General features: G+C 36.7%; 3 protein-coding genes across 3 annotated transcripts in view; 1 reads left to right on the forward strand and 2 right to left on the reverse strand.

The window, feature by feature from the left end:
- The window catches only part of LOC129373750 (nuclear distribution protein nudE homolog 1-like), a 10,909-nt gene extending 4,133 nt beyond the window's left edge, over nucleotides 1-6,776 (reverse strand). The window contains exons 1-4 of the mRNA XM_055051826.1: nucleotides 6,668-6,776; nucleotides 4,892-5,015; nucleotides 2,476-2,629; nucleotides 647-795 (exon numbers count right to left, since the gene is read on the reverse strand). Coding sequence (XP_054907801.1) covers nucleotides 647-795; nucleotides 2,476-2,629; nucleotides 4,892-4,977 — 389 coding nt within the window. The 5' untranslated portion in view covers nucleotides 4,978-5,015; nucleotides 6,668-6,776. The remainder of the gene's footprint in view (nucleotides 1-646; nucleotides 796-2,475; nucleotides 2,630-4,891; nucleotides 5,016-6,667) is intronic.
- Nucleotides 6,777-7,160: 384 nt separating this feature from the next.
- On the reverse strand, nucleotides 7,161-15,023 carry mpv17l (MPV17 mitochondrial membrane protein like). Its single transcript, XM_055051827.1, has 4 exons — nucleotides 14,322-15,023; nucleotides 12,884-12,954; nucleotides 12,022-12,051; nucleotides 7,161-11,191 (listed from the first exon to the last, which is right to left on the reverse strand). The coding sequence occupies exons 1-4, from the start codon at nucleotides 14,626-14,628 to the stop codon at nucleotides 10,976-10,978; spliced, it is 624 nt and encodes a 207-aa protein (XP_054907802.1). The 5' UTR covers nucleotides 14,629-15,023; the 3' UTR covers nucleotides 7,161-10,975.
- Nucleotides 15,024-16,263: 1,240 nt separating this feature from the next.
- Nucleotides 16,264-17,500, forward strand: part of crlf3 (cytokine receptor-like factor 3) — a 10,486-nt gene continuing 9,249 nt past the window's right edge. Inside the window, exon 1 of the mRNA XM_055052211.1 lies at nucleotides 16,264-16,363. The gene's annotated coding sequence lies outside the window, so the exon portion shown is untranslated. The remainder of the gene's footprint in view (nucleotides 16,364-17,500) is intronic.

Below are 17,500 nucleotides of genomic sequence, written 5' to 3' on the forward strand. Positions count from 1 at the left end.
CAGCAGACAGCTGGATGGAGAGAGAGAGCAGCAGACAGCTGGATGGAGAGAGAGAGAGAGAGAGAGAGAGAGAGCAGACAGCTGGATAGAGAGAGAGAGAGCAGACAGCTGGATAGAGAGAGAGAGAGAGAGAGAGAGAGAGAGAGAGAGAGAGAGAGAGAGAGAGAGAGAGAGCAGCAGACAGCTGGATGGAGAGAGAGAGAGAGAGAGAGAGAGAGAGCAGCAGACAGCTGGATGGAGAGAGAGAGAGAGAGAGAGAGAGAGAGACACAGCTGGATAGAGAGAGAGAGAGAGCAGCAGACAGCTGGATGGAGAGAGAGAGAGAGAGAGAGAGAGAGCAGACAGCTGGATGGAGAGAGAGAGAGAGAGAGCAGCAGACAGCTGGATGGAGAGAGAGAGAGAGAGAGAGAGAGCAGCAGACAGCTGGATGGAGAGAGAGAGAGCAGACAGCTGGATGGAGAGAGAGAGAGAGAGAGAGAGAGAGCAGCAGACAGCTGGATGGAGAGAGAGAGAGAGAGCAGCAGACAGCTGGATGGAGAGAGAGAGAGAGAGAGCAGACAGCTGGATGGAGAGAGAGAGAGCAGCAGACAGCTGGAGAGCCAGTTTGAAACGTCTCAGTCCTTTAGCTAGGTGTTGACCTCCTGACCTCTTGGTCCTCTCCAGGTCGTCGTTGGCCTGCTCCAGCTCCCTGATGTACTTGTGGAGCTGATCTCTGACGGCCGCGGTTTCGGCCAGGTCTCCCTCCAGGTTGGAGATCTGTCGGCACGCCTCAGAGTGATGCGTCTCGTACTTGTCCTGAATTTGGCAAAAAACAGAAATAGAGGAAAGGTCAACCAGAGTCAGATGACGACTTAGCAGATTTACACGCCGGTTCTACAGAAAGTCACGCATCAAGCGCTTCTGGATTGAGTAACAGCGGCGTGAAGCTTCAACATGTCAGAGATTCCTGGAGATAAGAGCAGCTACTGCTGTGATAACATCAAATGCCTCAACCAAAAGCAAAAAGTTAGACATTTTAAAAACCTACTGTGTTCTAGTGAGCAAAAAAAAAAAAATTTAACTGTGAAAAAAAAACAAACATAATTATAAAACCGGCAGCAACTTTTACGTAACTTTATAAGAACAGGATCTTCTAAAAGAGCAGAAAAACAGCCAGGAGGTGTTTTGATCCTGAGTCTGGGCACCGATTCTACGGAGCTACATTGAGGCCGAATGGTTTGAACCAAGGAATGAAAAATTAAAACCAAGAAAAACAATCAAATTGAAAACAACCTTCCATCTGAACATTAGTTTCACACCTTTGGTTTTAGTATCAAATCTTTTTTACGATCCAGATATATCTGTACAGTTTCAATTTTTGTTTTTCAGTTTCAAAATAATTTAAATTCTCAAATGTCCCAGATTTACTCATCACTGTGAAATTTTAATGACAACGTAAAGAGAGAAGGAATTGTGAAGATGCTTCATTTGTAGCTTTTGCTCTTCTAACCTGGTTTTCAGTGCAGCGTTTCATCCTGCTCAGCTTTTCTGGCATTTTCTCACCATTTGGTGCAGGACACCCAAAATTCTGCCGGCAACTGTTTGGACAGCCCACTGGCAGCACAAGGGGGCCTTGGACTCAATTTCTTGATCCAGATTTATAAAAATGTAATTTAGATGAGTCATAATTGCGTTCTCAATATCTTGAATTGTAATTATGTGACACTTCAAATTACAAATCTGCTGATGTCATCCGAACAAATAGATGTTTTGACTCATCAAATTGAAGATGCACCCAATTATCAGTCAGGATAGTCAAAACTCAATTTCATTTTAACTATATAGTCAGAAGAAAATAATTACATGATAAATCGGCCTGCCATACACACAGGTTTTGCATTTTGGAGCTTCATAATGATGACATCATGAAATCTGCTTTTATAGAGACAAACCCCCTGAACTGTGTGTTTGTCTTTCTGCAACAATATGAACAATAAAATCAATAAAACCCGTTTGGTTTTCAAACTTCTGATCAAAACCCAGAGCTCTGTTTACAGCAAACACGAGTTCAACCTGAACGTATTTCCTAATAAAGCAGCAGCCGCTCCGGGCCGATTATGAACCGATAAAAGCAGATGAGTTGTTGTCGCTTCTCAGCACTGCCATCGCCTCCAGACACAGAGAGGAGGAGGAGGAGCCGTCAGCTGCCTCTTCGTCCCTGAATCGATGCTCTGTGAAGGCTGCTCTGCGCTCCGATAAGGCAACCAGAGAAACAAATTCACTGCATGGAAACCAATTATCAGCTGATGGATATGAAAATTCACAGTTTGGACCGATTCACTCAGCGGTCAGTTGGTTTCATGCAAAGTAATGCAACTCCTGCAGGCTGCCTGGCAGCCTGCTGCTGCATGGCAGCCTGCTGCTGCATGGCAGCCTGCTGCTGCATGGCAGCCTGCTGCCTGGCAGCCTGCTGCTTCGCCCTCCACGTCTGACTACCTTGTAGTTCTCCAGCTCCATGCGCAGACGGTTGTTGGCTGAGAGAAGCTCGCGGTTCCTGGCCTCCAGCTGCTTCAGCTCCGTCTCCAGCTCCACCTCGTAGTCCCGACTCATCTGCTGGAACTCCTGCAGCTCCTCCTGCGCTTCCACCGCACTGAGAACACAAACACAAAACCGGCCAAAGCCTTCAGGTTGGTTTTTATGAAACAACAGGACAGACGTGGCTTTAAACTCCTCAAACACATTAATGCAGGACACATAAAGGTGTTTTCACAGTCAAAGTGTCATAATCAGAACTTATTACAAACATAAAAACCCTGACAGATTGGATATTTTTGCACAAACAAGTTAATATTTTGTGCCAAAATATATAAACATCGCAAAGTTCTCAAACCTCGTCACAATCAGAGAGGAAGAAGAGCAAAAAGTCGGCGTTCTGCCGGCAGCCATATTGTGAATGGCAAACATCATGGACACCGATAAACGCAGTAAAGGAAACTACTTTTACAAAATAAAGTGTTCGAGTTTATGTTCTGCTTCTTTGCAAAAAAAAAAAAAGTTTTCTTTAGTGTAACACAGTTGAGAAGGGTACAATATGTTTTAGGTAGATGGGCCAATAGGTTCGGCTGTCGGAGCACGATGGGTGTTTAAATGACACACATACTCAGTTGAGTGAATTTAAAAAACAATTAGCTTTAGTAACATGAATCATAAACTCACAAGTGGACAAGACATACAATTAAGAAAATAAAATTACACACAATAAAATACATGAAATAAAACAACAATATTTGGCCAAGTGCTAAATATCAAATTTAAATTATTGGGTGCACCCTGGTAGTTTGCGCTCTAATCTCTTTTAGATGACAAATTAATCAAATTAAATCCTGGTTCAGGTCTCACTCAACATGGGAGGAAATCCAGATCTTTCTAAGTCCAGGTGGGAAGGCTCGCCATCAAAGTCAGTAGAGGAATCCACTCCAGGAACAATCCAGGAGAAGAGAAGAAAAAGCAAAAAAACAAAACACACAACAAAAAAAAAAAAAAAAAAAAAACTTGATCGATCTCAGTGCGGCACGTTCAAAACAACTAGACAGGGACTCTCATTCCAGACACGGAGGGCACTTCAGTTGAACTGAAAACAACTGCCAATCAACTGCCAGAAAGTGCAACAGTTCCAACTGATCTTAGTGGTTTCTGGCTCAGCTGTCTGATCAGGGTCAGATCTCCCGCTCACAATCAACGCTGCCAACACGGGAAAGAAGGTGGAGCCTCTATGGCACTCCGCTCTCTGATTGGTCCAAACATTCATGGGAATCAAACTTCCCATTGGCCAGGCAGACCACCCCGCCTACCCAATCTCTATTTTCCAAAAGGCTATCCCCACTTTATGTGGGTTACACCAGCATCAAAAAATTTACCTTAAGGTACATTTTAAAAATATTAATTGGTTATTGTTATAATTATTGTTAAAAATAATACAAATATTAATAAAAATAGTAAAGAAAATGTGTTAGTCAACAGAAATCTATTTTTATTACTTTTTTAGACATAGTAGTAATGTTATTATAATCAAAAAATGATTTTTTGATAATAATCAGGGCTGAAACAATCAGATTAATTGTTATGAATCAATTATTGAAATAACTAATTCTGTAATCAATTAACTGCAGTATGCAGACTCAAAACAAAACATTTGCTGGATGAAAATATTCAGAGCAGCACTCAAGTTGAAACTACAAAAATAAAAACATTGGATTTAAGAACAAAGAAACATTTAAATCTTTTCTACTTAAACTTCTCAAATGGCAGTTTCACCTTCACCTGGTTCACATTCTGCCAACAAAATATTTTGATTTAAATGATCTTGAAGAAAACTGTTCTACATTACACGCAGTAAAATGTTTATTTTCATATTTAAAAAGGAACGCATGTATTTGTTTACTTGCTTTCAATACATCCTGTGGCTGTCACTAAGTTCAGACTCGGACATGACAATTTAATAAACTTGGACAAAATGAAACTAAATTGAACAAAATCCTGTTCTGGTTGCTGAAAAGACAAAATCAAATGTAGAAAAAGATAATCAATGTGAAACACAGTTTGTTGTTTTCTTTTAAATATGGAAAACCTGCAAGAGCCTTTTTTTTATTTCAACTCTAATAATTGTCTAGAGGAATCCGATTGCTTTGCTTATTTCATCAAGATATAATAATAGTTTATTACTTAACGAGCAGGTTAAAAAAAAGTGAAATGTTTTTTGTGATTACAATTATAAAGAAAAATTCTAAACGTTAGTTTGGACATTCTGGAATCAAAGAAAAAAGTAAAGTTGTATGTTTGCTGTTTCGTAGATTACGATGCTTCCAGATTAGACAAGGAACCGGTTGGACTAAAAGATAAAGAGGGAACGAACATCTGCTGGTGCCGGGCCGCCTCCTCCTTCCAGTGCTCCAGTTCTTCCTCCACGGATCCAAACTGAGGCGCTTCCTGGTCCCCCATCTCCAGCGCGGTCACGGCTCACAGCAGGCTCTTCGGTCCTGCGCCGAAACAGAAACACAGCCCTTATACTGTTGGTCAACCATTTATGGGACTGTATCCTGGAACAGCCAAAAATTTAATTTAATGCAAGCAACAGCCTTCAGACGTTACCTAATTAGTGTATAATTGAATTTCTTTAAATGTTTTATTGTTGCAAATGTTGAAATCTTTGATTAGCGTGATTCATACGTAGAAAATGTGAACGAAAGCAAATGTTCTTACAGGGCTGAAATGATTAAATTGTGCTTAATCAATTATCTAAATAATTGTCCACTAAATTCGTAATTGATTAATTGTTGACTACAGTACACAAACTCAGGAAAAAAAGGTAATTTTCAGAAAGAACGCACAGAGCACTAATTAGGCCAAACCTGTAAAGAAAAATATAGAAATTTTGCATTTAAAATATATATTTTTTTATTTTCTACCCAGAGCTGCTCTGGTGACAGTTTTAGCTTCACCTAGTTTAAACTATATTTTAAAAATAAAAAGAGAAAGAGTTGAGTTTTCAGCATGTTGGTGCTAAAGTACTGCATTTTAGACAATAAAATGTTTATATTCTTATTTTTTAAAAATTAAATTATTTTCTAATTAGCATTTTTTAAACAAAAAATCTGCAGAATGAACTCTTTTTTAAATCCAACAAATCATTTTACAATAACATTTAATTAATTTATTTAATGAAATGTGGTCATGTTGAGAAACATAATTGAAAATACATACATTTTAATCAATTATCAAAGTGTAGAGTTTTATACAGAACCATCACAAAAATATGTTTTGCTAATTTGCCAAGAAGATAAAATAAACATTTTAGAAATCAATATTAATTTGTGTAATGGAGTAAAAACGCTACAATGTATACTTTCAAACACTAAATTATGAATTAATTAGATGTGATGTAAACGTTAAAATGGGCCAATTTAGTTGAAATGAACAAAATGTTATTTTGAATACAATTTCATCTTGTTTAAATGTTTTAAGTATTAAAAGGCATTTAACTTTATATTTTTATAATCGTTATTTTCATTTTGTCCCAGTTTTTTCCCATTTTTAGATGCTAAATGTAAATGAAATACATAACTGATAATGTAATATTCTTGAATTAAACTAAATCAGATCGTTTTCCTAGTTCTGTCAACAAAAGATAATTTCATCAACTATTAATACGCGTCTATTTATTTACGGGTCAAGAAAACAAACCTGGAATGTTTTGACAACCAAACTTTCTGGAACATCTAGAACTTATTTTCATTTGAGTCCAACAAGCGGAGTTCAAACGCAAACGCTGAAAAAACGGAACCAACAGCAAACCGAGCCAAACAGAACTTCACAGCCAGCCTGCCGTTTATGGTGACTAACCCCAGCTCTCGGAGATGAGCTCACAGCGAGTTTTATCCATAAAATACTCGATAAGTAGAACAGAAAGGCTGAAGGAAACTAAAGTTACCGCTAGCTGATTCGGCTAACGGAGTTTAACCGTTTAAATCCCAGCGCAGACCAACATTTGTCCCGTTTGCCTCTCAAACTCTTCTTATCAAACTAAAACTTCACCCCGAACCTTCCAGAAAAGTCATTTTCGCTACAAACCAAGAGTTAGGCAAAACTTTCGCACAAAACGATGGAATTAGACAAATTTGAAAGGACTTGCCTTGAGTTGGAAGTCAGAAAGTTACTCGCCGCTTCGGGAAAGCGTCGAACAATAAAATTTGCCATTCATTTTGTCAACGTCAACTGGCCAATAACAAATTAGATGACGTTCTTGTTCTTTGTTGCTATTGGACGCGTTTCTGTCAATCACAGCAACTGGGCGGGCTGCAAGGGTGACAGACCAATCAGAGTGGTGGGAATAGACAGAGGGTGTTCGCATTAATTCACACAGAAATTTCAACAGATTGCCACACGGTGGTGCTGCTTTCACGTGCAGTAGGAAAACGTATAAACAGTACCTGGAAAAATGTTTGCTATGTTTCTAGAAATAAAAAAATATATATTCAAAATTAAATAAAAACAAAAGCAAAGAAGCTTAATTCCAAATAACTAAAATAGAATGACGTGCTTCATTAGAACACTCAGACATGCTTTTACATGAAATCAATCATTTATTTTGAAACATTTTGAAACAGTGTCTTCTTGATCATCACCAAAGGTAATCAATTGAATTAGTTATGGTATTAGGTTTTGATATTCCAAGGAGGTGAGTGAAAACTATTGATACTAATGGAAAATCACCCTTGCTCTTTATGGATTGAAAGTGCTTTTTGCACTGGAATAATACTTTGTTTATTATTGTTCTTGACACAGTGCTCATGTTTTCAGTCGGTTTGCATTCATTGCTGGTGGATTTTACAAATTGGATGGTATAATAAAGAACAACTTCCTCAAAATTGTTCAACTTTTCCTTAGATCAACTCCTAGATGGTTGAAACAGTAGTGCAGTTGAGTATTGATAGGATGATGATCCTAAAACATATTCAGATGGTTTTGGAATACATAAATTACGCAAATGTTAAACAGTATCAACACTATTAATCAGTGGAGAGTTTATAAGAGCAGAGCTTGTACCAGGAAATCAAGAAACTATAAAATGAGTTCAACATCTAGTTCTGGAAGCTTAGACAAATAATAGTAAGCTTACCTTGTGTGATATCCACAAAAAATTGAGACTAACTATCCAAGTCTGGCTTTAAAAAACAGAATCCTGGATTCTGATTGGAGATGTTCACTTCCTGTTGGTGGGGTCAGAGGTGAATTTGGGTCAACTGTGTCTTTTCCTGTGGGATTAGACGGGCGTATCTGATCCCAGTTAATCCACCACTCACAAATGCCAGTCCACCAGTCCTGTCTGTCCCTGCCTCATATCTGGGCTGCATGTTTTTAGCATTGAGTCAGTGGGTTACAGGCATGACCTTCACCGATAACTTTGAAAGGGAAATCTTTTAAAGGTGTTAATGAGACACTACAGTTACATGTTTTGACCTCAATGCTAACATTTGGTTAGCTTGGCTTAGCTAGTAGCGTAAAAAATAATTAGTTTCTGTTGTTCAAGGTTAGACTGCAACTATTAACATGATTTATTAGATAAATAAATATACTTTATTGATCCCAAGGGTAAATTAAATGTTGTAACTCATATTGATTCAAATTCTTCAAGAGTTATTGTAGATAGAAATCACCGCCGTAGCAGTCAGTATTACAGCGAATTTGAAGAAGATTCTGACTGAAGACACTTTGTTTTCCCAAGACAGTCTCATGAGGAGGATGGAAAGAGTTTTCCATGTCTGTTAAATTTCCTTCTCGCTCTCCTCTATTGTAGCGTCCAAAATCCTTTACTTTAGGGCTACTAGTGGTTGCCTCTGGGTGTACTTCGTTTTTACGTGCGTTCGGATTAAGTTTCAGAGTAGTGCTCTTCTTTAGTATGAAAGTCTTTTATTATAATTTCCATTTACATACATAAAGTTCGTTTCTACCCGTCAAACCAAACACAGTAAAAAAAACTGTGTCCTCTTCCCAATGGTCAACACCTGAACACCATTACAATCGACCTTAAATAACCCATCCCCCTCACACTCAGAGAACAAAACAATACGCCCTCTGGTGGTGACAACAATTGGCTCCTACATCTATACTTTCTTGCAAAATGATAATACAGGAATTGTGATTCTGAATTTGGATTTCTAAAAAAAACTAGTAACTATCTACTATTATAATACACTTACTGTATATTTTATTAATATATTTAAGTTGTACTTTTTTAAAAAAAATATTCCAGATGAGTTTCTACTATATATATATATTTGTATATATTTAAATATTTATGTACTTTTATTTGGATTTTCTAACTTTGTGCAGTCAGTCAGTCAATGACAGTAAAACCTTCTGAAGACATAAACAGTAACCATGGTTATTGCATAACTGGGATGTTCACAAGCAGAACAGCTGACGGGGAAGTCGGCCTGTCCTGGAAAACGAGCCGCTTGTCGACAGTTTTAACTTGTCACAGGATCAAGTCACCGTCTTGACAATCTGCTTCCAGGTGGCTTAGCTCTGACACGATTTCATCAAATCTCTTTGTGGTTGAAGTCGTGACATAACACTGGAGCTGTTTGACCGGTTTATTGGTTACAGTTTCCCTTTATTATGAAAAGGAGACAATGAGACAAAAAACTAAGAAAAACCCGTCCAATTTTTGCATGTTTTCCTTTCTGCTAGAATTCAGCAACAGAAAACAGTGTTAGATTGTGGCTCAGGTAAGAACACAATGAGGTATACGGGCTGATGGCAACCAATCAGACGGTTCAAGTAATAAGGTAGCAGGTTCAGATTTCTACAGAAATAACAGGGAATCCAGTGTTGTAACTGATAAATTTGTAATTTACATTATAAATAATGGTAAATTACCTTTTTGCTTTTTTTTTTACTTCAAATTGGACAGTTAGTTCACAAAGTTTTCAGCTTTTATCAGAAATATGTGTGAAAACTCACAGTTTAGTGTATAAATAAGTAGTTACATAAAATTAAAGGAAGTTTAATGGGCTAAAAGTCAAAATAAATAAATAAAGATATTGGGTCTCATTTGGTATTAGGATTATCTTTATACCTTCTACAAATATAGCAATATAAACTGTTTGTTTTATAACACTGAACAGGTTGTAACACACTGAATGCATCTAAATGACTTTATACAATGACCCTAATACACTGGATTTAATTGACTATATCTTTCTGTTTTGGAAGCAAAGCACTTTTAAATAATATTTGTTGTGAACCAGAAATGTATGAATAACAAACAGAACAAACACTCTCACCCAAGGGCAATTAAGAAACACCAATTAACCTGTAAGTGATGAAAGCACGTTTTGATGATGAGGAGGATCTGAAAAAATAAAAATTAAAAATAAAAATAAACACCTTCGGTAAAATAATTAGGAAAGAATGACAGAAACATGAGACAAATATGGAGCTAAATTGGGGCAATAAAGATTGAAAAAAATGTTTTAAACAAAAATAAAAATTTTTTGACAAAAAGCAGATTTGAAACTAAAAAAAAATAATAATCTGGAAAGTAGTTATAAATTTCTTTTTACTTTCAAATTTTATTTTTCTTTATTCGAAACTTTTTTCAGTTTCAAATCTTATTTTTTGTTCCTTTGTGTCAAATATTTTGTCTTTTGACGAAACTTTATGGCACCAATTTAGCTCCGTTTAGGGAGTCCTGCATGAATATATGGTCAGGGGTGCTGATTTACTCATAAACCTAGATTAATTATCACATATCTCTTTTATTGTAAGTGAATTTGATGTTTTATTTGGCTGTTCTATGTTTTAGGTTTTTATACACCTGGTTGGTTTAGATCTTCAACAGTTTTTCAAATCCACATTCATCCTTCATGACCTGTAAACTGCTTTATTCAATAATTATTAACAGATAATCTCCCAATCTCCATATTTCCCAGATAAAAAACACATTTTCAAGCATTAAGTTTGTGATCCATGACACAAATTAGAACTCAATCACATGTTTGATGGATTACTGCAGGTTATGTCAGTGGCTTAGCTCTGACATAGGCACAGCTGGTGAAAAACTTAAGTTATGAAGCCTTAGAGTTTTAATTGCGTTTTTAAATTCTGCTTTTGGTTCCCTAGCAGTAAAGTCCAATTATTAGACTAAAACATAATTTCTGAATCAAAGCATTTTCCCTCATTTGGTCTAAATTAAATCTACTTATGGATTTTTCTGGCTGTACTATAATAATACTGCCATTTGTCTTTGTTTTTTTTAGCTGCCTGACACCAACTTTACTCAATAAACAATTTTATTTCTCAACATTGCAGCGGCTGTGTCAGTCCATAAATGGGTACTTCAATAACTTCTTGGCGTTTAATAAACTGAAGTCTTTTCTCAGACATTTCCTGCCTGATTTGTTGCTGCATTTGAGACAAATACAGATGAAAAAATTTAGTTTTCCCTCTGAATTTTATGCCTCTTCCGGGCGAGCCGAGCCTCACGCATCTCCTCCAGAGTTTTCCGGGGGTCCATGATGAAGGCCAGGGCCACGGTGGCGGTGCCGTCACCGTCCTGCCGAGAGAAACACAGGAAGGAGGCCCAGAGGAAGGCGCAGCAGCCCATGAAGGCGGTCCGCATGTGCAGCGGCATCAGCACAAAGTTCAGAAACTGGAGACACCATTTACAGGAGAAAAGAGTTAATAAAGGTTTAAAGTGATTTACTTTTTAGGTTTATCACTATTGAGCTGATAAGAACTAAGATTGTACTGAGTTAACCTTCAATTAAAGATTTTTCAATATTTGACTGAGCTCAGCTGGTGATGAAGTTAAAGTTTCTGCATTGTGATTGTTGAAGTGATTAAATTAGGAGTAGCACCACTTTAACATATTACTACTTAAGTAAAAATACATTTGTGAAAAAACAAAGAAAAAGTGAAAAAGTATTTGGTAAAAAAGCTTCAAGTAACTGAGCAGAACCTCTGACTTACTTAATGAAGGTTTAAAATTGTTGTTAATATTTATCTTTATTGTGTAAGAATTACCATTTTTAGGTTCAGCTAATAAAAACAAGGATTTTATGGTATTAACCTTAACACAATAACCACAATTAAATTCAATATTTGTTTTTTCAAAGCAAACCCAGGAAGTGAAAAGCTGTAAAATATATAAAATACTCTGGATCACGACTGTCGGTCAGTAGAAGAGAGTAAAGTACCCAGAACTACAGGAAGAGTAGCACTACTTCAATATACTACACTCAAGCAAAAAAACAAAAAACAAAAAGTATTTGGCAAATTAAAAACTGATCATAACATCTAAAAGAATGTAATAAAATATAAAATAATTAGCAACAGAGACGGTTTTTCAAAGTGTTTTTATATAAAACTTAGACAATTTAAACTACTAAATACATATAAATAAATAAACTTAAATCATTTCCTATGCAGCTGATTTCTGAATTAACAGAACAAAATAAAATGTAGCATCTTAATAGTTACCTGCATAAAGGGCCAGTACATGAGTCCAGTCTGGGAAAAAATGGTAAAAATTCTTATAAATGAAAATCTTGCAACAATCTCAGTTGATACAATTTCTGGTCAAATATTTTTTATTTAATAAAAACACAAGAGAAACTGAGTGAAGGCCATATTATAGAAAAGTTATAAAATTGTTGATTTTTTTTTTTATTTCTCTGTAAATTTATTTTAAGAAAAGATAAAGGGAAAATTAGATAATTAATTCCAGCTTTTGGAAATTTGCTGCAACTGAAATCAACTATGTTATCTCATCTATTTGGATTATTATCATTTTATTATTATTTATTTTTAATTTGTTTATTTCTTGTTTAATCATTTGTCTACCTGCGATGTTGTGAAGTTTGTGGTCAGCTGAGGTTTCTCTAAATGTGCTAAAAAAAGAAGCTTTGATTTTACCTCACTAAAGTCAGAAGTTTACATACAAAAAACCAACCGGCCAATCAGAGAGGAAGAAGCCAAAACCCAAAACATTTGACCCAATTCATGCAGTTTAAAAGCATTGCTAGCAAAACCTGAGGACATTTGTAAACTACTGGCTTTCTGATCAGTTTATTAGTTTTTGTTTTTATAGATTTTTACATGATCAGCAGCGAAACGAAGTGCTGCTGTCCTGGATTATATAACTGCATGCTAACAGGTCGCTAATCTGCGGCAGGATTTCTCTTCCTACTGACATTATTATCCGCCGCCTGGTTTTCCCTGCACACTGAGCATCACTAGCGGCACACGGGGCGATGTAGGTTAATCTGGCTGCCGGCTGCTAGAGATGTGACCATGTGAGGAAGAGGAGGAGGAAGAGGAAGGTGACTTTCTCATATTTTACCCTCCAGGTGTTAAAGAATTTCTCCCTCCAGTCTTCAAGGATGTCTTCCCTTCCTTCCAGAAAACTCACACCTGCAGGCAAAAAAAAAGTTTAGATTACAGCCAATATGTAAAATAAATGTAAAACTTTTTCATGCCAAACTCCAGTTCACTCAGAAATTGTTAGATTTATCTCAGGAATTAAAAAAAAATTTCCCAGCAAATTTATGACTTTTGAAATTCAGAAATGTTCTTGTTTTTTGTTTTGTTTTGTTTTTTAAGAAAATCCATATTTCAAAAGATGAAATCTTCAAAAACCAAAAATTTGATGAGAAGAGAAGCTGGCTTCAAGTAAATCAATGGGAAGTTTAGTGGAAGGAAAAAAACTGTGGTAGAAAATGGTGAATAAGCAACAAAGCTCCAAGTTTGAAAGAGGATTATGAAACAAAATCTATTCAAGATGTTGAGGGAGCATTAGAAGGTGTTGACTGCACATGCAGATGGGTCCAGGATCGTCTGGGCTGAGGAGAACCAGAACCGGACCAACGCAGTTATGTACCTCTCTGTGTGTTATTAATATATTTAACACAGAAGTTTAATTTTTTATAGTTTTATTACAGGAATAAACTGGACTTAAAAGCATTATTCTACACACAATCCAATCTGTCCCTGATTTCTTCCTTACTTAACTTTCCATTATGTAATTTGATTCAGCATTTCCATGGATTAAACTAACGTGTTTTAGACGTTTGGTAAAACATAAGTGTTAGGGTTTCATAATTAGTTATGTCGTAGAACTTTTCTGAAAAAGTGAATTTGGGATTTTTTTGGTCCATAATGATTAAAACGTTACACAAACACACACACACACACGCACACACACGCACACGCACACCCCCGGCCCCCCACACACACAAACAAAAAACACTGTTGAAATGTGTTTCTCTTAGTGTTATTAATACATCTAACATAAGTTTCAGTTTGTAAAGTTGAATTACAGAAATAAACTGTAACCTTGAAACATGAATCCAATCTGACCATGATTTCTTCCTTCCACTTAACTTTCCAACTAATCCATAGGTTAACCTCCTTGCATTACCTAACATTTATGTTTTAAAAACCTTTTCATTAGTAGTAATGGTCTTATGTTGTACACCTTTTATGGAAAAGAGGATTTGTGATTTCCTGTCAGTTACTTTTCATAATCTCTTCCTGATTTCTTCCTTCCACTTGACTTTCCAACTAACCCAACTTCTTCTGTGGGTTAATTTCTTTGCATTATTTTTATATTATTGGTCTTAAATAATGTAATACTTTTTGAATAAAAAGGTCCAAGATATATCAGTTTGGGCGCAATTTGCTGTCTGTAAAACATACTTTTCTGTTTCTGTTAATCAAATTGCCGTAATAGCCTAACTAATATTTTCCATCATGCTCTGATTGATTCGCCTGTTCCTCACCTGTGTAGAAGACGCTGGTGGCCAAAGGTGACGCAAAGCTTTGGTCCAGCAGCAGTTTGCGGAAAACCATCCCTGCGGATTTTCCGGGGAAGCGTTTCTCCAGAGCGCGCAGCCAGAAGTAGTTAAAGTTTCCCTGGAAGGTGATGGCCACGATGGCCACGTTGCGGGTGTGTTTCCAGTCGATGCGCTCTCTGTGCGCAATCAGCTGATGCGCCAAATCCCCGCCGGCGAACAGGCAGCCGTACAGGGTGACGTTGGCCAGCCAGGGGAAGCGCTTTGCGGCTTCTTTCAGAACAGCTTTCCTCATTTTGGCGCTCTCTTGCCAGACTCAGTTCGGTAAAAAAGGCGCAAACATAGCGGCAGAATTCATCCAGTTTACATACCGTGGCGTCCCCGGTGACGGTCAGGACGCCATCCATCAGTGCGCGGAAATCTCCGAGGATTACAGCCCAGGTTTCCACCGGAAGCAGGAATATCATTCATTATAAACTGGTGGTAAACTCAGATTTCTGTTAACTGCGCATCTTCTGCATAATTCAGACGGAATATCTGCAAAAAATCCGCCATGAAAGCCTCATATGGAGATATTACAACCGTAGCTGCATGAATTAAACTCCTAAAAGCCACTGAAATATTTTTCCTCACTGTTTCCAGGGAGATGAAATCAATCTACATCAGCGTTGGTTCATCTCTGACCGCTTCCGGTCGAGTCAGGTGCACAAATCCTGTGGATCAAGCTGTAATCTGAGGGATTGTCCCGGTCCATTCAGGGACGCGCCTAACTGCGTCACTGGGATCAGTTTGCGCAGCTTTGAGCGCCTATTGGTGGTCAAATCAGAGGCACATCAACCTTCAAATGATATGTTTTAAAATATATATTAAGAAATTTAGGCTGCTGCAAACAATTATTTTAATGATCGGATCAAAAATTTTCTTTCATCAGATTTTTCATTTAAAAACTTAAGCTTATTTTGTTGAATATTAGAAATACATAACATGCAAATAAACAAATAATTTAACTCAATTTAAAAAAAAGTACATATTTACAAACAAAAAAAGTTTGTTTTTTCCATCTTAAAAGCAAAATTCACATGCTTTTCTACAGTCTTGGCTTGTTGTTCTTTAATCAAATTTCATGTTTCAGTCTGGATGCTCTCATGAAATAAGTAATTACTAATTTGGTTGATTATTATTTCAGTATAATAAAAAATCACAAATAATCAGTTATTGTTGGATGAGTGGAGGAATAGAAATGCACAACTGACCCTCCAAATGTTTGACAGATACTTTTTTATGTTTTGATTGATAGAGGGAATTTAAAGTTGAAAAACATTCACCGTGAACCGCTAGAGGGCGCTGGCTGCCACTCAATCCCAGCTGTGCTTTCAGGAAGTTTTTGTCTTCCTGCCCAAGTTTAATCTATTTCCTGCTCGTTGCTTCAAAGCAAACATAAATTTTACAAACATAATTAATTGATTGGTTGGTAGATCGTGCAAATTTTAAAAACAATACTTTTACTATATTGTTTACTTTTACATTTTTGTATTTTTACTGCAATTTTACAAGATATTTTATCAAACTAAACTCAACTAATGAGGTTTTATATTGGTACATACTCACTGTTATGACCCAATAATGGCCATTAAAAAGTCAAAACCAGTTTATCCCGCCTAAATATGTGATTAAAACACTTTTTAAATTACCCTTTAAGTATATGTAATTAAACAACCCCAAACAATATTAATATTAATTTAAAAACCTTATCGAAAATAACTTTGGCCTTTTATCAACTTATTTCATCAGCTCCAGTTTACTCACAGGGACCGTTTCTTTAAGGCGGGCAGAACTCACCATCTCGTACTCTCATTGGCTAGAATTTCGGTCACTGTAAAGGATCTAGTTTCTGATTGGCTGACTCTCTGAAAGCCTCGGAAGTGTCATTTTTGGACTTGGGCTAAACTTGGGCATATGTGGAGCATCGGCGGCTCCGAGCTGATCGTTGACAGTTAGGATTAAATGGCGGGCAGAAAACAGTGAAACAGGTTTGTGTTGATTTTCTCTGGGTTTCAGAATGGCGTGTTTCTCCGCAGCTGTTGTTTTCCTGCGGGCTTAATGGAGCTGCTGTGTCTCAGCCATGAGCCGAGTTTCATTGTCTTTTTGACCAAAACAAGCTAGCCTGATCTAACCTGGCGACTGACCGAATGTTCTGTCAAAGAGGCTTTATTATTATTCTGCAGCATAGATTTAGAATAAAATGCTTTCTCTTAATCTCATTTGGAGGTGAAACATCTCAACTTTTCAGCGAGCACGGCGCGGAAGTTCGTTTGTGTTTCGGAGCTTCCGATTGAATAAAGGGCCATTTCACCGTTTTAAAGAAAATGAAACAGCTGTAGTTCAAAGGTCAAATATGAACTCTATTATTGCACGTTGAATTTATGTTCAGTGAACCGAAACAAAGCTATTATTATGCTGTGGACGTTCAAAATGAGCAATTTCTCTGCTTTTATAGCTGTTTAGAGCAGAATTTACAGGATGCTTGGAAATTAGTGCTGAGACTGATCACACATTGACTGAGTTATTCTGAGTTATAGATTACCTTTAAGTGAATTTGGTGACTTGTAAATTGTCTCAGAATAACAGTTTTCAGTGTGAATATAATAAGTTTTGTATGTTTCTAGTTTGACTCATAAGCAAGTTGGTTTTCTACATGGATAGCAATAATACTGTATCGATTGCAGTATAATAATGGCTTGATAATAAAAAAAACAAGTGTTGAATAATCCAGTCGTTATTTGACTATTCGAAGTATTTCATATTTTGAAGGGTGTTTTAGGATTTTCCTTAAATCAGGATCAGATACAAAATTTCCCTCAAGTGTGATTCAGATGCTAACTTCAGATCCTCGCATCGTGTTTTTCCATCACAGCTTAAAAAATAGTGCATTTATTTAAGACTAATTTTGTTACTAAGTGAACAGATTGTGTGCCGAATTTTTATAAACACATTATTTATTTAAAATAATTATTAATTGTGTTAGTATAGGGAGCCATTATTTGCTGAGAGTGGTGCAAAATTAAAAATGCCCAATTTTCTAATGGAATTTTGTTCTCTCCGTTTAAGAAAATGCACCTTTTGAGGTTTACATGAGATAAATGAGGTGCTATTGAGCTTTAATGTCC

Source organism: Poeciliopsis prolifica, unplaced genomic scaffold, assembly GCF_027474105.1.
Source record: "Poeciliopsis prolifica strain line A6 unplaced genomic scaffold, Auburn_PproV2 SCAFFOLD034, whole genome shotgun sequence".
Lineage (NCBI taxonomy): Eukaryota > Metazoa > Chordata > Actinopteri > Cyprinodontiformes > Poeciliidae > Poeciliopsis > Poeciliopsis prolifica.

What these genes read in the sequence shown, in the direction of transcription:
- mpv17l (XM_055051827.1), bottom strand. Translation starts at nt 14,628, where the DNA reads ATGAGGAAAGCTGTTCTGAAAGAAGCCGCAAAGCGCTTCCCCTGGCTG. An exon ending in AATTCTTTAACACCTGGAGG is followed by an intron (nt 12,052 to 12,883) that starts GTAAAATATGAG and finishes ATTTTTTCCCAG; the next exon opens with ACTGGACTCATGTACTGGCC. An exon ending in TGTACTGGCCCTTTATGCAG is followed by an intron (nt 11,192 to 12,021) that starts GTAACTATTAAG and finishes TGGTGTCTCCAG; the next exon opens with TTTCTGAACTTTGTGCTGAT.